The sequence below is a fragment of the Ursus arctos genome, unplaced genomic scaffold, assembly GCF_023065955.2.
Source record: "Ursus arctos isolate Adak ecotype North America unplaced genomic scaffold, UrsArc2.0 scaffold_6, whole genome shotgun sequence".
NCBI classification, from domain to species: Eukaryota; Metazoa; Chordata; class Mammalia; order Carnivora; family Ursidae; genus Ursus; species Ursus arctos.
In genome coordinates this window covers 64262201-64286399 of record NW_026623078.1, presented here as the reverse complement: position 1 = coordinate 64286399, position 24199 = coordinate 64262201, and the positions used below count along the sequence as shown (strand labels likewise).

The window sequence follows — 24199 nt, the reverse complement described above, 5'->3', positions numbered from 1 at the left end:
CCACAAGGATGAGGAGATTGAGATGCCAGGGGGTTAAATAATGTGTCTTTGCACAGACTTTAACTTCTGGAACTTCCCTTAGGAGCAAACAATTCCAAGTAAAGATTAATACAAATGAATAAAGGATATTACCTACAAATCTTGATCTTCCAGTATAAGTAATTTAAAGGCAGAGATGTGGTCTAGCTTGCTCGCTGTTGTATTCCAGTATCTATTCCAGAGATTGGCACAAACTAAATACTCAGTAGCTACTAATTAGATGAATGAATAGGTGTAATTTTTGGTCCAAACAGAATTTACAGTTTAATAAAAATTTTAAAATATGGATATCCGTGTCAAAGGAACTGCTGGATTAACAGGTTATAATTATACTTCTGGTTAGCAAAAGAAAAAAGATTGAAACTTATAGTCTTTATTCTATTTGTGATCTCTTTTTTAGTATAGTCACAGCTAGGGAATGGTATTCTTTTTCCTACTCCTTGCTGGGTTCAACCATTTGAAAAGTTTGAAATAATTCTCTGAACATGGAGGTGCTGTTTCCTGGCAGTAAGATTCAAGAAACTGGTGCTGCAAACACTTCTTTTGTGTAACTGTTTTTTGCTGTGTATTTGTATTTAACCTAGGAAAGAATTGTTTTAAGTTATATTTGTGGGTCATGAAAATACAATGAATATGGTCAGTAGTCTTAGGTATGGTCTCCTAAAATAATAAATTGTGTTTTATTTTAGAATGGCATTTAAAAGATATGCACCAGTTTCTTTCACCATGACTTAAGTGTACATCTCTTTGCAAAGGAAGTATAAAAATGGCCATGAGGGTAGCCTTTCAATCTTTCTGAAAGAGCAAAGGAATAGAACACTAAGTAACAATGTTTCCCAAAATTGGCTTTTAATATTTTTTTACATATTTTTATAATGGCTGTACTAGCTTTAAGTAATATGAAAACTAATATGATTTACTGCTGTTTACCAAGAAGGCAAATAGGTAACCTATAGAAGTGTCAATATTATTGTTCTTGTCATTAAATGAGATCCTTGTGTTTTTGTTTGCTTGCTTGGGTGGTTTTGAAAGAGCATGTTGAATGATCATCTTAGATAGTGGAGCTGGCTGGTTTTCCCTGGGTAAAAAACACAACCTGTAGACACACAAATACCACTGACTTAAAAGATTTAATGAGGTTTGCAATGGTCACTTAGTTAATCCTAAAGCAAAATGCAATACTGGCAGTTTTTGTTATTGTTTTTGTTTGTTTACCACACAGCCTTTCTTTCATGGTCTCTTCACCTGATAGTAGTCATTTTTAGCTTGGATCCTTTTTTTAGTTTTAAAGTTTTTGTCAAATATTGGAAGGGATGCTGTGATGCTTAGTAATAACTCTGATTCGCTTCAAAATCGTTATGTGTAGGGATTCCTTAGGCCTCTAAGTGCTCCTTGGTCAGCCCTTGCAGTGTAGATAGGAATATGCAGCTTGGAGATTGCAAAATCAGAGACAGTGATGATGTGTTGTGGCTTCTGAGGAATCCCTGTTCTACCAGCAGAAGTTAAAAGCATTTTATATTAGGAAGATCGACAGCTCTGAAGCAGTATGGTAGCTAAAGTAAGAAAATTTTGGTATACTGGTTTTACTCACACTAGAGAAGAAGGGCGTGCTTCTGCATTGGCCCCTTTTGATTGAAGTTGAAGTTCCTGAACAAAGTACCAGAGTTGATAGAATCCCACTGAAATGCTTTGTTTTGTTTTTGAAAATGTTTGTCCTCACCTCAGGTGCGGTGGGAAATAGACGGAGGGATTTTGCAATGTGATTACATCCCAGGGCACGTTTTAGTTGTTCTCGTCACTGAAGTGCTAGGTTAGAGGGTTGCATAGGCTGTATCCTCATGCTGTCTGGCTTTGACGTCTCTCGTGCAGCCGAGGCTGGGAGGGTGCCCCCGTCTTCCCCTTCTGGTTAGATGATGCCCTGCTGTTGTGGACAGACTGAAGTCTGTGTGCTTGCCATTGTGGATGTAGACATCACCCAAAGTGAAACATTGTCATCCTTCGATTAAAGGCTGTGGGAGACGTTTGTAAATTATTATCTTAATATGCAGTAAGTGTTGAGCTGTTTCTGTGATCATGCGCATTTCCGGGAACTGTAACACTGGAAACAAATGTGGAGGTGGCCCCAGCTGAATAAGCTCTTGGCCAGACAGGTTAAGTCTTTTGATCAAGCTCACAACCTCTCTGTAAGTGGCATAACGGACTGCGTTCTGAGTCCGGTACAATAGAGGTGCAAGCGTGTTTCTCAGTGTGCTAAAGGAATATTATTTGCATATTAAGTAGAACCTCTTAAATGATTTTTGAGATGCTTGAGACTTTTCTCATGGAGTGATTTGGCTATGAGCAGTGATCACACATGTCATTTTTGAGCAGCTGTTGAAGGCAGAACATGATAATGTCACGTGCTTACTCTATTACATCTGGCAGCTAGAAAAACTCAGAAATTCTCTGAGAGTTAGACGAGGAAATCTCTCCCTTTTTTGGAGCATTTCTATCAAAAACTCTGTTTTAAACCAGGAATTTTGGCAACTCAGTGGTGGCGCTTAGTTAAGCTGCCCTTTGCAGGGCACACTGAGGAAGGAGGAAGGATTTTATATAAAGTGACTTTTGAATGCCATCATTGCCTTAATGCTGTATACTGTTTTATAATTTTGGATAGAAGGAAGAGCTATGATCATTTTTGTGGTGGGATTATTTTATTTTGGCCTTTGAACATCCCCATGACTCACTGAGACAGAGCCTTGATCAAACGAGGCCCTGGAACGTTTTCTTCTTTTCCTTTATCCTAGATTGGGAAACATTTTGAACTTTTTACATTAGACCCTCTTCACAAGACTTCAGGTCCACTGCATTCATTTCATTTTTGGTCTATTAATGCGTGCTTGGGCTTTAATTATAAGGCATTTTGTGTGGTCATTTTAGCATCTTTATTTTACCCAAAAGGTAGCCTTCATCTCTGCCCAAAGCTTCATTGCTATAGGAACTGAACAGAGGATTTCCTTGGAGAACGTCTGCATTGAGTAATCTCTAAGCAACTGCCTCTAGTTTTGACAGCAACCCTTAACTTCATGAGAAGACATCCCCTGTGATTTAGATGCTTCTGCAAGCATGTGGTTTGAAGGAGATAGTAGTAAAACCTACTTACTTAAAAATTGTTTTCTTGGCTTTTTAAGAAAAGCATTTATTAAATCCATTGAATTAGTTATAATGCTCTTATTACTTATCTTTATCTGTTACTTTGGCCAAAAATGTTTAGCATAATGAGCCTCTCAAGGAGTAGCTGTTGAGAAATGAAGAGTGCATTTCTTTGGCTCTGATTATTCAAGTGATTTCCTAATAAGCTGAAGTACTATTGTATTTTTTGATGTGGAATACTTGGCAATGTCCCCTCTTCCCTCCTACAGAGATACCTTTTAAGTAACATCCATCTCTTCTGTACCAGGTCACTTCAGGTGGAACATTCATTGGCATTGGACGGAAAACACCAGATTGCCAGGGAAACACCAAGTACTTCCGCTGTAAATTCTGCAATTTCACTTATATGGGCAACTCCTCAACTGAACTAGAACAACATTTTCTTCAGACGCACCCGAACAAAATAAAAGCTTCTCTCCCCTCCTCTGAGGGTACAAAACCTTCAGAGAAAAACTCTAACAAATCCATCCCTGCACTTCGATCCAGTGATTCTGGAGACTTGGGAAAGTGGCAGGACAAGATCACGGTCAAGACGGGAGATGACACTCCTGTTGGCTATTCAGTGCCCATCAAGCCCCTCGATTCTTCGAGACAGAATGGTACAGAGGCCACCAGTTATTACTGGTGTAAATTTTGTAGTTTCAGCTGTGAGTCGTCTAGCTCACTTAAACTGCTAGAACATTATGGCAAACAGCACGGAGGAGTGCAGTCAGGCGGCCTTAACCCAGAGTTGAATGATAAGCTTTCCAGGGGCTCTGTCATTAATCAGAATGATCTAGCCAAAAGTGCAGAAGGGGAGCCAATGACCAAGGCAGACAAGGGCTCTAGCGGGGCTAAAAAGAAGGACTTCTCCAGCAAGGGAGCAGAGGATAATATGGTAACGAGCTATAACTGTCAGTTCTGTGACTTTAGATACTCCAAAAGCCACGGCCCCGACGTCATTGTAGTGGGGCCACTCCTTCGTCACTATCAGCAGCTCCATAACATTCATAAATGTACCATTAAACACTGTCCCTTCTGTCCCAGAGGCCTTTGCAGCCCAGAAAAGCACCTTGGAGAAATTACTTACCCATTTGCTTGTAGAAAAAGTAATTGTTCCCACTGTGCACTCTTGCTTTTGCACTTGTCTCCGGGGGCAGCCGGAAGCTCGCGAGTCAAACACCAGTGCCACCAGTGCTCGTTCTCCACCCCTGACGTAGATGTGCTCCTCTTCCACTACGAGAGCGCCCATGAGTCCCAAGCATCAGAGGTCAAACAGGAAGCCAATCACCTGCAAGGATCGGATGGGCAGCCGGCTGTCAAGGAAAGCAAAGAACACTCATGTACCAAATGTGATTTCATTACCCAGGTGGAAGAAGAGATTTCCCGACACTACAGGTAAGCCATCGTTGGGGGATAATGTCAAAAAAAAAAAAAAAAAAATGATCGAAAGAATCCAGAGGGCTGATCCCAGATCCCACAATCGGGAATGATTGTGGTGACTTGGGGAAGTTACAGGACAAGTAAACATAAAAGATCGTTCATAAAACTGCAGATTATGTATTTATAGACGCGGTAACCATGGATTTTAATTTGGTCACTTGTTTCAGACCATTTACCCTTACGCTTCATACCTGTTTTCTACCGTTTACTGAGTGTATTTTACAGTTTGCAGTGGTGGTGGTAATGCTGATGAGTACACTCATTTACCACAATTCGTGTATTTGTCCTTGCTGAATGACTCCACATCCCGTAATTTTTTGATGGAGCAGCTCGCAAGTGAAAGGTGCCATCATAATGTGTTCTCTTCTCTATTCCAACTGGGGAACAATCAGCTTGAGAACACGTTGCTCATTTTTCTTTTAAAATGAGATTGGACATTCTTCTGGCTTAAAAAAAAAATTGAGCAACATCCTTGTTTCGCAAAGAAACAGTAATCTGAAGGTGAGAATTCTGTAAGATGTGTGACTTTGGATTTCTGTGTGCTCACTCCTCTGAGCAGCTAAAGCACTTCAGTTATTTCAAGTCCATAAACAGAGATATAGGATATAGTCATGTTTTGTTTTTTTTTCACTTTCATCCTATTCTCTTTATAAATGTTACATTTCCTAGTTAATCTTTCCTATTTTCTAAAGATGTTTTTAAGATACATCTCTTTCTTTCTTTTGTGTATTCGTTCTTCAACGAATTACCTCCAAAAATACATATTGTGCCAGGCGTTGGTGATAAAGGAGAAAACAAGACAAATATAGTCTGTGCCCACATGGAACTTACAGTTTAATAGGGAAATCATTAAGAGATCATTACCGGTACGAGTGTCACAACAGGTGAAGTAGAGACCACTGTATTTGTATAGAAAGACCACATAGCCCAATATGTTAGATGAGGAAATGCCTCCCTGAGGAAGGAGCATTTAAACTGAGACTTGGTTGTATGAGTGGGAATTAGTTTAGCAAAATCCTGGTAATGTAGCATGTTCAGATGTTACTTGGTGCCCAGTGGGTGCTTGCTTGTTATTGTGCCTCTAAGAATCAAAGTGAAGAGCTTTATTTATTATTTTTAAATGTTTTTCCCTGTGTAGACTCAGTATCCTAGTTTAAAAATCTTCCCATCCCAAGATTTCAAACAGTTCTTCCCATTCTTTCTAGAAGTTGTGTGTCAGTATGAGTGTGTGTGTTTTGTCAGTCACCAGTAATGAAGCAGTTCATGTCCAACAATAGGCTAATAATGTTAGATGTTAATTTGAAGGGCATCCTAATGTTCACAGTGAATCTAAATGTTCAGAAAACACTTCCTTGAGATTTACACTGTTTAATTTATAAGGTCAGCCCTAGGAAAGACACAGTCCTGCAATCAAATATGTGTTCACACTTATAGTGAGTGTTTCTGGCTCCTCTGATGTTCGCCGCATGCTAATTTATTTCTGGGCTAGCAGACATTAGCTTCCTCCTGAGCTTTACTAGTGTGCCGTATACATTTTTTAGGTGGTATAAAAATTAGGTAATCCATTCTGTTTTTGAAAGAGGAGGCTTTCCTTCATCGTGAGGAAATTAGCCACACCACACCACACCACATGCGTACACACACACACACACTCACACTGATACATCTGGATACCAGATCCCTTGCATGAGTGGCTTTTTTTGAGGAAGCTGAGGCCATTGCTTGAAAATGTGTCTGGAAAAACAGAGTTTCTATATGGTTTGGTTAAACAAAAAAAAATCTCCCAAGAAATTAAAGTCTGAATAAAAATATTACTGAATAATCTCAGAATTTAGTTAATAGTAATGAAAATAAGCTCTAGAGCGCAGAGACTAGTCTTGTCTTGTTCATTGCCGTATCTACACAAGTTAGCCCAGTGCCAGAATGGCTAATAAGTGTTCAGTGAGTAGATCTGTAAGTAAATGAAATGCCTGTGAGTTTTTGACTTTGCAGTCGTTAAGGATAAGCCAAGATCTCCATGGTAAGTTACAGTTTAATCTCAGACTATTATATGGTCTTGAAACCCTTCTGAAGATTTAGGGCTCCACACCAAATGACAATTGTCTGTGCATTTTGAATTTAAGTCAACCTTTTAGCATTTTTTTAGATGAGAAAACTGAACAGTACTTGTTCCTAAGGCATTAAAAGCCTCTTGCATTTACTTTTTTAAAAGATTTTATTTATATATTTAAGAGAGAGAGAGTGCACAGGTCAGGGGGAGGGGCAGAAGGAGAAGTGGACTCCCCATCTAGTGGGGAGCCTGACACCAGGCTTGATCTCAGGATCTCAGGATTATGACCTGAGGCGAAGGCACTCTTAACTGACTGAGCCACCCAGGAGCCCCACTCCTGCACTTATTTTTAAAACCTACTGTAATTTATGTGGTCCTGGTTAAGGTACTGAGTAGTTTTTCTCTGATCTGTTTATGAGTTCTTGTAGAAATATTTGCAGTTTGGAGACCTACACTTAAGGAACTCTACTGAAAGTTGAACAACAGTGGAGGTTCTAGGGATGTGAAAGGAGATAGTCCTATGGATGCTAAGAACTTGTTCTGTTACCAAAGCATTTTCCCCACATGTTACATTTTGAAGATAGTCTAAGAGAATAAGTTCACCATATCACAAGAATAGTTTTCTGGTTAAATTTATGTTTATTCATATTATACATGTTGGGAAACTTTCTCCATAATTCTGTTATAACTAGGGAATATTCTAGGCTTTTGAGTGCTTTATGTATTAGACTTATGGTGTAGTAAAAAAGGTAGTAGAAGCTAAGATCTATAAAATATGTGAAATCAGGTAGCTATAAAAAAAAACTACAGCTGAGAAGCAGGAGAGTTGATTGAGAGTTATGAGGGAAAACACTGGTATGGATTCCACTCGGTGGGCATTTTCAAGAAGAATCAGGTTTAATCTTGGTTGAACTGGAAACATTAATCAGTCAGTAACTGGAACTTGGTCAATTCTCTTTTCTTAATGTTTCATATTTACTTATGTTACCCGTAGCTCACATTTGACTGACTTATTAGGCTCTATTCCTGAATTTGTTTCCCACACTGTTTATTTTATTATTTGTTCTTTAATTAAACAGTGTCCCCATTCTCTATGATTAACTACCATTCTCCTCATCAGAATTTTCTGTGTTATAACAGGTTTCCAGAGTAAGTAGGAGTACTGTCTCCTCACAAAACAACTACAGTAGATAAAACATACTTTTCCATGCCTTGCTAGACTCCCATGAACTAGAGAAATTTCTGAAGCTTTTCTCGTCTTCCCTTCACCAAGAGTGGACTAAACCCAGACTGGGGAGAAGTGAAGAGCAAGCATGGTGTGTGAGGTTGTGCTGAGGCAAATACCAGTTCTGATGTACAGTCAGTCAGGAGACTACGCCCGGAGTCACTGACAGCGAGGCTGCTGAATCTGTTTCGCTTTAAGCTGGCACCTTGAGGGTGGCCGAAGTGATTCCACATTTGGAGTCTCCTCTGACTCCTGTCAGAAATAAACACAAATTTGTCTATATGAAATACTCCAATGTTCACCTCCATGATATCTGTGGCAGAAGATAAACCTTAGATGAGCTCATTATTATAGAAATTAACCATACAGGAAGGGATAGAAACCTTTCTATGGGAAATCAGTAGGAAATGCAAATAATGGCTTTAGATACCCAGGAAAATGATAATTTATAAGAATATAATATACTTTTAGTTATAAGAAAGTTATAAAATATACTTTTAGGTTATAAAAAATAATAAGTATTTAAAGAAATGAAAATCAGATTTACAAATTGATCAAACTCCATGAGACAATAAAGGACTAGAAATGTTCAAAAAAGAAACAAATAGTAATTTTTGAATTGAAAATATAATTATTCAAACTTAAAATGTGGATACGTTTAAGAAGAGATTGACAAATGATAGAAGGCAAATGAATTAATCACAAGTTAAATCTGAAGACATTATCCAGAATATTTAAAAGAGGGGAAGGGGATGGAAAGTGTCAAAAGATAGTAGGTTATAGAAACGTAATAAGCTGTTTTAACCTGCATCTAATTAGAGTCCCAGGAGAAAAGAATATAGAGAATGGAATATAGGCAAATAGTATTTGAGGAGACAGAAGATTTCTAGAACTGAATGATGAAAGACATAAGCACACAGATGCAAAAAAGCATAGGTCATACTAAACAGGGATATATGCAAATAAATCCAGTCATTGACATGTGTATGTTGTAGTAAAAACTAAAGTGCCTTTTAGAGCCCCTAGAGAGAAACAACGTATCAACTACTTAGAAGACAATTAGATTGACAGCAGACGTTTTCAGCATCGATGGAAACCAGAATAGGGAGGAATTCTATTCAAGGTTTTGAAGGAAAAAAACAAAACAAAACAAAACACAAAAATAGTCAACCTAGAATTGTGAAAACAATTTTCCAAGGAAAGTAAAGATATTTTCACATTGGCAAAGACCAGGGAACTGTGGGTAATTCTAGACAACCATAGCCTGTCTTACTTATGCAGTTACTTAATGAAAAGGAGACAGACTAAGGTGTTGGGTAAAACAATTATGTCAGTTTGTAGGGAAAATGATCAGAAATAAGGTGCCTTAAAGCCCCTGAACTGTCTGGAGTTAGTGAGTTAGAACTTTGCTCTGCATACGTGAAAACTTTTAAGGATAACCAGTGAAAGAATAGGAAATGGGTATATAACTTCTGAAGCTATAGAGAAGAATGGAACAACAGGATAAAATTATATTTTCTTAAAAAATGGCAAGAGAGGGTACACAGGAAAAATGTATAGGTAAATAGAATTTTAAAAGTAAGATGGTAAAAAAAAGACAGCTATCAGAAATCTTAATGAACCTGGGTGGATTAAATTTTCCACTTAAAAGGTATTGTCAGACTTATTAAAAAAGAAAGTTCAACTCTAAGCTGTTTACATAGGATACACACTCAAAATATAGTCTATGGAGAGCTTGTTAACAAAAATAGACTGAGGGGCACCTGCGTGGCTCAATCAGTTAAGCATCTGCCTCCAGCTCAAGTCATGATCCCAGGGTCCTGGGATTGAGCCCCGCATCAAAAAAATAAATAAAATCTTTAAAAAAAATAGACTGAGTTATAGGCAACATAAACCAAAGGAATATTGAGATAGCATTATTAATCTCATGCAATTTAGATTTTAAGACAAAAAGCATAGAAGGGAAAAGTCAATACATATGATAAGGTTCACTTCTTGAAGGAGATACAACAATTATAAATATATAAAATATAAACAAATCTATACGTAAAATAAAAATTGATTGACAACTACAGGGAAAATATGACAAACCACAGTCACAGTGATAGATTTTAAGCAACCTTTCTTATTAAAGGTTGAACAGAAAAAAATTTTGAAAATATAAAAGATTACAACAGCAAATTAACAAGCTTGATTTAATAAAAATATATCAGTTGTGCATCCAACATTTAGAGAATTCACATGCTTTCCAAGCAGATATAAAATACTTCGAATAATTGACACATTCAGCCAAAAAAGAAACCGATTTCAGAAAAAAGTATCATACAGAACATATCCTTTGACTCAGTGTAATTAAATTGGGCCTCAGTAACAAGAAGGTAAGAATAGATGAAGTTATATAAGACAAATACTAACCAAATAAAAAAGGTGGTGACTTTATCTCAGAAAACATAGATGTTAAAAAAAAATTATAAAGAGTAAAAATGGTCAATACATGTGACTGCATAAAGTGAATTGGCAAGTTCTGGCAATATGAGATGCTCATATTCCTATTGGCAGCATAATTACACTCCTCAGAGGAAGATTTCTTTCATAGATATACTTACAAATCTGTGCAAAAATGTTCGCAGTAGTAGTTTTTGAAAGTAGCACCACCAAAACAAAAATCAAAACCAAAATCAGCAGGGGTGCCTGAGTGGCTCAGTTGGTTAAGCCTTGGACTCTTTTTTTTTTTTTTTTTAAAGATTTTATTTATTTATTTGACAGAGACGGAGACAGCCAGCGAGAGAGGGAACACAAGCAGGGGGAGTGGGAGAGGAAGAAGCAGGCTCACAGCGGAGGAGCCTGATGTGGGGCTCGATCCCATAACGCTGGGATCACGCCCTGAGCCAAAGGCAGACGCTTAACCGCTGTGCCACCCAGGCGCCCCAAGCCTTGTACTCTTGATTTCAGCTCAGGTCATGATCTCAGGGTCATGAGATCGAGCCCTGAATCTGGCTCTGCTGGGCGTGGACAGCCTGCTTAAGGTTCTTTCTCTTCCTCTCCCTCTGCACCTCCCACCCCACTGGCACACATACACGCTGTCTCCCTCTTAAAAAAGAAAAAAAAAATGGGAAAAATACCAACTAATAATGATAGCTATTGTCATTAAATAATTTGTAGATTTTCATACAGTGGAATATTACACAGTAGTGAATTTGAATAAATGACAGTTGAATATGACATAGATGAATCTTATAAGTACAATTTTGGCTAAATAAAAACAAAGTGAAGACTGTTTGCAGCTGGATACCATTTTATGTGAGTTCAGAAAGTAGCAAAACAAAACTACGTATATTCATTATATGTGTGTGTTTGTGTATTCATGTATATACCGTATATATTCATATACATTCATGTACATATATGGAACTGTACCATAAATGTAATTTTCTCTGTATCGTCTCTTTCTCTGTATATATGTATATACATATATACATACATGGATCTCTCTGTATTTCTCTGTATGTGTATATACACCAACACACACAGGAGGTAAAAAAAAAATATATATATATATATATACTTATATATAACCATATTCTATGATTATGCTACACTTTTTATTTTTTTGTAAACCTAAATATGAATGTGTATATATATTTATACATACACACACATATATGTAGAATGTGTGTATGACTAACATTATATGATAACATTTTAAATTGAAAATGGAACATCAATTTTCATCAGTACAGAAGTCCAATAAATATTTGAATAAATGCTCAATCCCCTTTATGAGTAAATAACTACTTAAAAATCATTAATATTATCATTGTCTACCTGCTTGTTACCTAGAATGTGAAAAAACAGACATTAATTTTTGGTAGTGTATGTGATGACAGCCGTCTGTCCAATTGGAGATTTATGAATGCATTTAAAAATGTTTAAACAGTGTTTGATTCTTGTAGACATTATATAACTCGGGCTGAAGGAAGTCACATTGGATACCATAGCTGGTCAAATTAAGGTCGCTGCTGCTCGATTTCTGCCTTAACAGAGCACAGAAATGATCATGGACTGTGTGCTCTGCTAATTCTGAAGAACAGATTTTATGATAAGCACTTAATTATCAACACATCTGAAAAAGCCAAGTAGATAGTGCATTAGCACGGAGTTTCTCAAAGGGTGAGGGCTCCGATGGTTACATTTAGATTTGTGTATGTTAGGTGACATGTTCTTTTAAACAATACCTAATAAATCAGTCGCCTGTAATACTTTGAAATGGACCTAATAGTTCAAGTTGAGAATTCCCATTGTGAGACAGAACATTACCCAGGATATTACAGTCCTTTAAGAAAATAACCCACAGTCGGCACTATCTTTATTTGTATATATTATTAGAATTTTGGATTTAATGGTCCTGAAGACTTTGTACAAGAACTATAATCAATTCCTGGGATAAAATAAAGTTTAGCCATGATTTTTAGTTCATATCAGTTCATAGAAATCGTTTCCCAATTCTTACTCACTTTCTATTTTACGGGGAGGTTCGTCTTCCTTTAACATTTGGTAAGGGATATCTTCTTTTTGAAAGTGAATCAGTGAATAATAAATTGAAATTTTTCAGATATGACATTAGTTGTATTTTCTTCTACCACTTGAAAATGAAATGACCCCATACCCCTTAAGAAAACCAGTTATTACAAATGAGTAAACCTAATTAGATTATTTCAGCTTAAAAAATACGAGATGAGTGGATCAAATGGAATCTCCCTCAGAGTTCAGTTGATCTCATGTTTTGTAGCCTGCTCCTCAGTACTTAACTAAGGCTGAATATTATTACAGTTCCAGCTTCTAAAAGTTGATCGATCTGGTTATTCACCTGTAATTCCTTTTTTTGTCTTTGTGCCTCAGATACTCTCTTCACCTGCTCTTCATTCCCTCATTCTCCAGTGTCCGTAACCTCAAGTGCTGCATGTTAGAGGCCTTGATACTAGCAAAGTGTGTATTACAGAAATGACTAACTTTATTAGATACCAGATCTATTGATCTATATATAAATTAAACCACCTTCATTTACTCTTCTGTGGTGATTTGTCTGTAGGTGTTAGATTCCATAATTACCAAAAAATACCTTTCGAAGTCTAATCGATTAGTATTTATGATGTACTCATTTACTTCCATGCTCTGTTTGGTCATTGAAGAAGGAACAGATTTTGGTGGTTAAGAAGTACAGCTGTTTGGTAGAGGAGAGCTTTTTAAATGCTGGCAGAAATCTCTGGAAGTTTACATTTAGAGGAGAAAAAGCATCGCTCAGATATGACTTCACATATCCTGTGGGCTGGTTTATTACGAAAATAGAAATATAGCGGTTTTATCAGAGTAAGGTAATGATAGAATAGCATCTTTGAGCTGATCTTTTTCTAGGATCTAGAAAATCTCAGCCTTTTATGAATTTTGAAAATAATATGTAATCTCTGCTAATGAATGAAACACTACTGCTAAGACCACTGTATGTTGAAATATGAATAAAACTGAAATAAATGCGTTTTTATAGCACATGAAAATTCTGTTAAATAGGATAAGGAATAAAACATCTTTTTTCACAGAACTTTTAAGTCACCTGAATTAAGTATGATGTGGTCTTTTGTTAGGCAGCTTGTACTTTTCTCTGGAGGCAAGGGAGGATTTAGCTTTTCTATCGAATTTCTTTGATTCATGTCCTTGTTGTCTAAAATAGTACATGGGACATACTGATTTTGTGTAAATATATCCCAAAGATTGCATGGGACATACTTACACTAAAATACTTGGTCTTTTTACACTGACATTCAAGTTGTCATTGTGTGTTTTATCTGGCAATCCTGTGCTAGGGAGACCTACAAAATGACATCTTTTTTCCTTAGGTAGCATGAGAAGAGTGTTTGCTATGCATTTGGCAGGAGAATATAGAATTTAAATTAATGCAAAACATATATTTGTATTAAAAAGAAGTTTGGCTAAATGTAGCCAGAAGTTCTAGGAGTTTTTAAATAATGAAGAGTTTATTCAGAAAAGCCACTCAAAATATACCGTCTATGAAATATCTGTGTATTTCTTCTTAATATTTCTCTGCTACTTTATGATTCTGCATATTAAATCCAGCATCTGAACATCCTCAGAGTTGTGGTGGTTTATCCCTTTTGTTAATAAGTATTTATTTACTACTGAATGTTCTGGGTGGGGGTGGATAGAGAGATGTGTGAACATTGATCTTTATCTTAAGGCAATTACAATATAATCGTAAACTAGAACATACACAGGATTTTAGTAAAAGGCAATGTGGGAAAAGTCCTCAGAAGAAAACAGAGGTTTGGGTAGTTCAGAGGGTGGTAGGCTTACTTTTGGGTTGAATCATTTGGGAAGTCTATATGGATGAGAGTGTGGATCTTGGGAAATGTAAGGAAGATTCCTTGAACTTCTTCGAGGCTTTCCTATTATTGCTGATAAAATGAAATTCATTTTGTAGGTCAGAGGCGAGTCCAAACTAATGTATTTTCACAGTGATTAAACTTGTATTGTTCTATAATGTTTCTTATACTGGGGATTAAAATAGTCTATTTTTATGTGTAGGGGACATGGCATTATGTTGAAGGTCTTTTCAGTAATTATGGAGAGAATGACACACATCAGAGAATATATGTACATCTTTCAGGAACTAATTCCTGAATCAGCGAGTAACATTGCGTCAGCTACCAAACAGCACCCATGAAAGAGGACCCGTGGACAAGTGCTAAATACTGTCATGTCCTCCGTATTATTCTATGTGAATTGACTTGTCTGCTTCAGATTCTTATCCCATGAAAGAGGAATGGGAATACGTACTTGGTGTGATTGTTGAGGGTTAATGTATACAAATGGCCTAGCACTAAAAAAGACGATCCCCAAACAGTGAAATTAAAAAAAAAACAAGACATGAATTATTGTTTGGGGATTATGCTTGACAATGCTATAGTTGTAGTTTTAACTTCCAAAGCTGTTAGTGTTGAGTCTCAGAGGTGGGTAATGTTGTACATGCTTTACGAGGGAAGATGATGTTGCCCATCGTAAAGAATTCATTTGAAGATGTTCTGTGAAGTGCTGGGAGTTTGTTCCATACTAATACCCATCTTGAATTTCTTTCTGACCATGGCTTCCTGATTCTTGCTATTTACTACGGTATGGTCTGGACCAACAGCATCAGAATCATCTGGGATTTTATAAGAAATACAGAGTATTGGGTACCATCCCAGACTTCCAGAATCAGACTCTGGATTTCAGCAAGATTCCCAGGTGATTCCTATGCATGTTAGAATGGAGAAACACTGTTCTAAATGTTAGTGTAGGTTATTAAAAAGTTTATATGGCTCTAAGCTTTTGAAAGTAGAGTATTATCTTTTTAAAATATTTTCTATCATTTATTTAAGACTGATACTACAGGGAGAAAGAAGCCCTTCTGGTCTCCAGAGTCCTACGTAGCAGTTTGCCTTTTCTGCTTCACCTAGTTGTGCTCAAGGGCCTGAAAGATGGAGCAGTTTAGCAGTTTACTGCTTAATTGTCAAGCTTTACTCTCTTTTCATTAATAGTTGTTACACCCAGAATCTTAAGATTTTAAATAACAAAGCTAGTAAGGGCATTACCTGTGTTCTATTAAAGTCGGAGGTGGGGGGAGGATGCCTTGTGAGTGTGTTTATCACGTTGTTTAGAACCACAATATATCTTGGGGCGCCTGGGTGGCTCAGCTGTTAAGGGTCTGCCTTTGGCCCAGGGCGTGATCCCAGGGTCCTGGGATTGAGCCCCGCATCTGGCTCCCTGCTCTGCTGGGAGCCTGCTTCTTCCTCTCCCACTCCCCCTGCTTGTGTTCCCTGTCTCACTGACTGTCTCTCTCTCTCTGTCAAATAAATAAATAAAATCTTAAAAAAACCCCAAAACAACAACAAAAAACCCCCACAATATATCTAATGATGTAGTTCATAGATACTGACCCCTGCATTGGTGTCACCTGGGGACCTTGCTAAAGATTCGGATTCTCACGTTATGCCTTAGAGATCCTGATGGCATAGGGCAACGGGAGGTGCCTTGGACTCTGTATTGCTAAGAAACTCTGCGTGTTTTGCAAACCATTACTGTAGTCAGTGTCTTCTGCTGTCAGATGATCAGTTTCCCTTCCTCTCGCGTTTTCATTTTCCATACTGTCAGTGGTTTCACTGATTTCTGTATAAAGTTAAAAATTTTGGCCATGAAGGATAGCAAAATAGAACATTGATCTGGAAGGAGGAAGCCTTGTGTTCCTGACTCCATGTAGATTCAAGGAACAGGTCACCATTTCTCCATTTTACTTATCTGTAAAATGGGCTTTATAAACTTCAGTGAAATATGAGATCAGATATGTGTGAGTGCTTTGAACTCTTCAAAAGAAAAGGTGTGTGAGTTGAGCTTACTATTACAACTTTATTTTAATATCCTTCCTGTTAAAATGTGTTTTCCTTTTCACTGTAAAACTTGGTTCTCACCGAGAACTTAGCTCTGCAGTTGGGTGGGGGGGTTGTTGTTGTTTTTTGTTTTTTTGCTTTATGTTCATCCCTACTGATCTCTGACGGTTCTCCAGCACCCGTGTTGAGGAAGGTTTTGCCTGGAACAGTCAGATCAGAAGCTCCTCTGTGGGGTACATCAGAACAGCTCTTGCTGAGACCTGCAAAGGAGTCAGGGGTCGTCCATTGGGACAGGAACTTGGAATCAGAGAACCTAGAAGCCCCAGACACCTCTGAGTGTGATACTTTGTGAGGAATTCAGTGCCTGGGCAGGGACCCAAAGCCTTTGTATTTTTAAGAGGACATACCAGTTAAGTATGGGTAAGGGTTGCACGTGTTGTCTTTATTTGGTGGAGGGATAGGATGACTCAAGGACATTTCTAGATTGCAGAATAAATCGATATTGAAGGCACATAATCTGAATTACTGAGCTATATTACTAGATATGATTCTAAACCACCTTAATGAATACATTCAAGGCATCTCCACCTCCCAAGCCTTTAACAAAATACAGGTAATGCCTTGTTCTATTTTTGTGATTAAGGATCTTAAGATTCTGGGTCTATTAATGAAAAGAGTAAAGCTAGACAATTAAGCAAACTACTAAATTCCTCATTCTTTCAGGCTATTGAACGCCACTAGGTGAAGCAGAAAAGGCATAGAATATATTCTACCTGTCATGTCTTAAAGCAATGCATCATCTAGGAAATAAACTTGGTTTTCAGAATGATGTTCATCATGGTTAAGGTACATAGGGAAATGGAAAAGAATGATACCAAAATGCTAATTTGTAGGTTTAAACTCCTTTGCACAAAGACCATAGATTCACACAGAAGAGAGGGGCTTTATTTAATTTGGGGATTTATACTGGTTGACCCTTATTTATTTACCTACTACAGGTATTATTTCCTTAATATTCATAAGAACCTATCAAGAGGCACTGTTATTTCATTTTGCAGATGAAGACATTGGGGGCAAGTTTAGTAAATTTTCTGAAGTCACACATAGAATAAAATACAGAACCAAGATCGAAATTCAGGCATTTCCAGAGTCTACACTCTTAAATACTCCAACAAGAACCGAGATTCTGCTGTTTTAAAATATTTTGTTGCAAGGTACCCTAGGTAATTGTATTTTTTCTATTGTGCGTTGTTGGTACTCTCTCCTTCCTGTTGTCCTAGAATTGTCTTTTTTTCTTGAAGTAGCTTGACTGTAATTCTGTAGAAGTTTTGGACTTTGGAATTTTTATTACTTTTTGTACTTTTGGTTTTGTAGAAAACACCAGTTTTGGTAGTAGGAGCAGTGGCGATTGATAGTCTTACTTTATCGGGAAGGGATTCCCCTCACAGATTTCAAACAGAGACCCCACCGTGTCAAGGAAGCCATAAGTTTACTGCCGAAGTGGGCAGTGAACTCATTAGAACTGTCTAGGGGTGAAGTTTGATCAGAGCTTGTGAGTGTGCTTCCTGAAGTTTGTTTGTGTGTTTAATTTGCATGACTCAGTAGATTATGTGGTATATCTTCAGTAGGCTGTTTCCTGGGTATGTTTTGATCTTTAACCATTCTGATAAATCCGTTTTTGTCTGTAGGATTGAACCTCATAGACGTAACAGTTTTTTGGTACAATTTTGAAGTTAGGAGTTTATCTCCCATTGGAGATATTCAAATATAGTTTTGCTAGGAAGGATCTTTATTTGAAGTTCCCATAGGTTCTAAGTCCTAGATTTTGAGTCTTGTCTTTTGTCCTTTGTAATCTGAATCCTGTTGTGGGTTTTTCTGGCCTTGAACTTGGGGCAAGATTCTTCCTCTTGGTCATAGACATCTTCTCCTCAAGGATTAGGCTCCTTTCACTTGAGGAAATTAATTTAAATATTATATTTTTCTGGTCAATTCATTATTAAATTATTTACCTGTGTTGTATTTCCTTTTGCTTTATCTTTACTACTTAAACAGTGAAGAAAAATAGGAGAAAAGATAGAAAACAATACTCTGTAAAAAGTAAAAGTTAACTATGCATATTTATTCAACCAAATGGAAGCTATTAATGATAAGATAATTTTGTACTGCATTAAGTACTCTCGATAAATACTGGCTGCGATTTTGTTACTTATCATAATACCTTTGAATTTTGTTTCCTTAAGATGTGAACATTCTTTTGGATTTTCAGCCATCAGACAGGTCTCATAAGGGAATGACGTTATTCAATACAGAAACCGTTAAAGTCCCAAGTGACTAAAACATACATTTAACGATGCTTCTTCTGTGCCTATAACCTTGCAGTTGCTTCCTTTAACCTCTGAAGATATCTATCTGCCTGCTTATCATGGTCTACAAAACTCTAGATGACCCCTCTCCCTTGTTGATTGACATGCTTCCTCTTATTTATTCCTCTAAAGTGGCAATGGCCTCTGTTCAGTATTTCAGCCTTGCTAGAATGTGCCTTCTTCCCCTTCCTCCTCCTCCAACAAGAATAGCTCCTTTTCATCCGTTGGTTTTCTCTCCTTCAGAAAGGCCTTCCTGACTGCCCTATGTAGCTCATCAACCCCATTACCTTCCCATCCGTAAAAGCTCTTGGCACATACCACTCTTTATATTTCTTTATAGTCTAATGTGAGGATCGTCCTTCCTGACTAGACTCTAAACACCAGGTGGAGAAAGACTGGGTTTCTTCTCTATACACCCATGTGAAACCAGTGCCTGGCAAAGTAATTTGTGATGGTCATCTGCATTTCTATATATGCACACATGTGTGTAGTCGCTTCAAGTAATAGGTCTCGAAACTTATTTTGTTACTTTAAGTTGGCAACGCATTGCATCAGTGGAGTATAGCAAGTGTTTCACATGGAGTTTATTTAGAGAGCCATACAAAGTTTTTATAGTTAAAAAAAAATATGCCTTATTCCAAGTTCTTGTGTACCTTTCCAGTATGTCTTTTAGGATACAGTGCCTCTGTTCTTCCTTGTTAATCAAATATTTGTCTTAATTTGACAGTGTTTCAGCTTTAATAGCAGAGGATGCTGTGAAATTCAACAATAAGTTCTTTTTGTTTTATGCCTTTTAAAAAGAAAACACATGCATTCACACGTTCTTTATGAATGAATATATCCAGACAGCCCCTATCATGCTGCTTGACTCCCAGCAGACACTCAATTTGTTGAATATTCCTAAAGCCTCACAGATAGATAGAATTTGTCCTAAAAAATCTTGAGCTTCTAATACATTTTATTTACTAAATTATGTGGATCAGTCAACCATATTTCATTGACTAAATTGACTTAAATTGTATGTGGAAAAGAACACTAATCAAGTAGAACTTAATATGTGTAAATGCTGTATAAAGTAACAGTAGAGATGCATGCGTACTTACGATGAAAAAATGTCGATTTAGTTGAAATAAACAGGAAGTGAAAAGTCTACTGATGAAATCAGTGTAAAAACGTATATGTCTGTTAAATAATATAGAATCGCTAGATTATCCAACCACGGTAAAGTGAACAGAGCAAGTCTTTCAATAAGAAACCAACCGAGTTCCAATGTGAATTGGCTGGAGTGTGTACACATTAGTGTGTATGTGTGTGTCTACCTGCTACAGTTAATCTAACAAAAGGGAATGCCACATTCTTTATATGGAACCAAAAATGCCAATTAATTACATTCCAACTTCTGGGTATTGGGAATAGTGTATTTTGTCTTACCTTTTACTTTACATGAGATAAAATTCAGGTCCTTAAAGACTGTTGTGTTTTTTTTAAAGCCCTTCCGAATGCTAGATTTCTAATGACTGTTTTCTTCTCCAGGAGAGCACACAGCTGCTACAAATGCCGTCAGTGCAGTTTTACAGCTGCTGATACTCAGTCACTACTGGAGCACTTCAACACTGTTCACTGCCAGGAACAGGACATCACTACAGCCAATGGCGAAGAGGACGGTCATGCTGTATCCACCATCAAGGAGGAGCCCAAAATTGACCTCAAGGTCTACAGTCTGCTCAATCCAGACTCTAAAATGGGAGAGCCAGTTTCTGAGAGTGTGGTGAAGAGAGAGAAGGTGGAAGATAAGGACGGGCTGAAGGAGAAAGTTTGGACAGAGAGTTCAAGTGATGACCTTCGAAACATGACTTGGAGAGGGGCAGACATTTTGCGAGGCAGCCCATCCTATACTCAGGCAAGCCTGGGGCTTCTGACGCCCGTGTCCGGCACCCAAGAGCAGACCAAGACTCTAAGGGATAGCCCCAACGTCGAAGCTGCCCATCTGGCGCGACCTCTTTATGGCTTGGCTGTGGAGACCAAGGGATTCCTGCAGGGGGTGCCCGCTGGCGGAGAGAAGTCGGGGACCCTCACCCAGCAGTATCCTGCGTCGGGAGAAAACAAGTCCAAGGATGAATCCCAGTCCCTGTTACGGGTAGGAAGGTTTAATTTTTAAATAATCCACCTATCTTGAAGGGAAAACGGGAAGACACATATTCTCTAGATTGAGTATCATTTAGTCTTACCAACCAAAACTAAATGATCTGTCTCAGTCTGGGGATTTATACTCACAAGGCCGAAGCAGTAGAAAGTAGCTCATGTGTGTTTGTGTGTACGCTACACGCCCTTGATACGGCGGTGGTGGGCAATCACTTGTTCGTCACTGCTCTTAGCTCACATTGAATGTTGGTTAATCATTCCTGGTGATTATGCAAAACAGCGAGACCGCGTGTGGAGAAGGGAGGTTCAGAATCCCAGAAGATTGCACATCTGTTACATTAAAATAGGTAAATGACTTTTAAATTTTAAGGTGGTGTGACACTGTAGCTGGTTAACAAGGAAATTAGCAGAGATTTAAATCACTAGGAATCCAAAGCCCATGGTGAGAGGTTAATACGGAAATGTAGCTTTTTAAAACTGACGATATACTTATGTGCAAATGACAATGCTTGTTGTTGTTTAGTTACCAAAAAGAGGGGAAAAATGAGATAGACCTAAGTGTGAGTGGTGTGAAGAACATCCAAAGAAGAGAAAGACCCGCACGCGTTTTATATGATCAGGCCTTTCTAGGGAGAAAGACATAGTCCCATGTGGAAAAACAAAAAAACCTCTGAGAACGATGAGATCCTTGCTCTCTCTCTTCATGCTATGTAGCAGTGTCGAGAAATAGTTTAGATTTTGAAAATTCACGAACTCTCGGTCAGTGACACTTGCGTTTTGCCTAAGGCACCACTACTTCAGCATTTCACCTTGACTCTGAGAAAGTTTTGGGCTTTCTGCATGATTTTGATGCTTTGTTGGTGCCTAGAAGGTAGGATCAGAAGCTGCTAACCTTTACAAAAGAGCCAGTTAGGAAACTGAGCGCAGCCAGCCCAATGCTTTGACCTGTAGGTCAGAGACCACTGAGGTCTCTCTGGATGGGTTCTGGAGAGAAAAATTTCTCTTTCCAGTGCCTGCATGGCTTCTCTACTCTCATTTCCTGCAGATTCTCTGAAGCCTATCTGTGCTTCTCAGGTTCTCTAGTGGAGTTGAGAAATGCCTCTTAGAGGTGCACAGTTAATTATAAAAGCTGTTTCCTTTCCTGGCTGAGTCATGCCCTGGAGCTAAGAGAAGGGTTTGAATGCAGAAGAGGCTATGCCCCTTGTACAGGGAGAAACAAAGAATCCTTCCTGCAGGGAAGGTGCAAGTTGATTGTTTAAGTTACTTTAAAAAGAAGAGAAATAGTTCTTGTGCCCTTCAAGAAGGGTGTTCAATTCAGGGAGCTTCTTTCCGATAAATATATATGGAGCTGCAGTTGTAAATGTTCATTATTTTCTTAGCGTGTCAGGACTCTTCTGGTCTCAAGTGGCTCTTTTGGTTTCTGGTTATAAGGCAGGAATGATGTGTCTTACGTTTTTAAATTCCATATCACATCTTGATTGTGTGTTGTAATTAGGTGCCTTGCCTCCGTAGCACTAGAGCTCCCCACCCATTTTTTTTTTCCATTTTAAAATCGTTTTCATCTGTGACATCTTCATTTGATACCAGGTTGTTTGGTTCTTTGAGACCATTTCTGGAGTATTACCTTTTCTGCCACCGTGTGTGTACACTAAGAATTTGGAACGATCAGTCATGTTTTATGTGGTTAAGTCTAAAACCTGAGCATGAGAGTGTTACATTTTTTGAGCAGACTGGGCATGATGATACTTTTCTAAAAAGTTGTTTTTCTCAATTCCTCCACTTCCTTAATCCCTGACTTCGAGTTTCTGTTGCATCATTGCAACTGTTTCTCCAGTTCTTCCGCATTAGCTGCTGAAGTACAAAATCTTCAGCGAGAGACCGCTTCACCATGTTCTACAAATAATCAAATTCCTAACATAGGATTCATGACCTTTAAAGGCGATCATCTCCTAAATTTCGAGAGATGACAAAATTAATACATATCTAAAGCCTTGGATCATTCTTCCTTGACTTTTGTAAAAAGTAACTCTTTAGAATTTATATTTTCATTGTATTTGAATATTGCTTTTGGGAATCACTGATTTTATTGGATATTTGGAATAGGAAGTATGGAATATTTAGTGTACTAAGTGAATTAAAAACTTTTAATGTACACATATTTTAGCTGATCAGGTTTTTAAGGCATTTAAGAGAATTAAAAAGCAGAGCTCATTCTGAATAGTGAATTCGACAAGAACTCTACCGTGGTGGTAGAAATTGGTGTTTCTGAGTTATCATAGCGAATTCACCCTTGTCAGTTCATTCCTCTGCCATTAGCAGGGAAAAACCCAACGGAGTATCACCATCATATTTACCGAGGGTGTAAAAACACTGTGCTTTAATTTTGTAGTTTGTAGGGGTCTAGTTATTAGTGAAGGTGTTCTACAAAAGTTTATACATACACAATGAAAATATGCAAATACAATTTACATGTAGTGAATGGAAATACAGGTGTCTGTAAATGTATATCTACAGAATATAATGTTCATATTTGAGTGTAACTTGAAATTATCTTGCTATTTGGTGTGTTTATTTAGAAATAGTAAGCACTTTGAAAAACGGAAAATTGGTTTTAGAAGTCATTTTATTAAATACTGCATACAGTATAGCCTTAATAAAGTATACTTATAAATACATTAATACATGTAGTTTCTAATATTAAAAGTAAAAACTTAACTATCAACTGATTACTATGCAGAATGATAACGAGAATTAAGCATGAGAGATTTGTGCAGCCGAAAATGTTAATTTAAATAGTTTAACACTATGCTGGTTAAAAGTGGAAAAATTTTAAAGAACAGGCTGAGTGTATTTAGGGCCATTCACAAAAGCACATAATTACAGTTAGTTTGAGGATATTGGTCTTTCTGATACATGTTTTTAACTGGTTTCAGTTATGAAATTTTGCTGCACTCAAAGTGAGGAAGGAAATATAAGAATCACAGAGAAGAACTAAAATTTCGAAATATTTTCTCATTAGTTTTTTTGTTTTGTTTTGTTTTACATAGGTTAGGTAAGTGTTTGGCTTTTAGTTTCGTGTTCAATAGCAGATCATTTATGTATTTCATGTAGGGAATGTCTTGTATTTTTCCTTTGTTACCAGTATGGAATTGACATGGTTACAAAACATTTTAAATTGTGTATGTGATCTGTGTAGACCACTGTGCTTTGAGGATAGCAGGGGGCACGTTAACATAAGCTTTATCTTGTAAATTGCTTTATGAAAATTAGTTTTTTGTTGTGTATTAACTACCTAAAATTTCTGTAAAATCATTGGGTTTTTTCTTTTATG

At 37.5% G+C, this 24199-nt stretch overlaps 1 protein-coding gene across 7 annotated transcripts in view; it reads left to right on the top strand.

Moving 5' to 3' along the window:
* The window catches only part of TRPS1 (transcriptional repressor GATA binding 1), a 248641-nt gene that overhangs the window by 58535 nt on the left and 165907 nt on the right, over positions 1 to 24199 (top strand). For all 7 annotated transcript variants that reach the window (XM_057308080.1, XM_026495538.4, XM_026495540.4 and 4 more), the window contains 2 exons: positions 3479 to 4608; positions 20260 to 20863. In XM_057308080.1, coding sequence (XP_057164063.1) covers positions 3479 to 4608; positions 20260 to 20863 — 1734 coding nt within the window. The remainder of the gene's footprint in view (positions 1 to 3478; positions 4609 to 20259; positions 20864 to 24199) is intronic.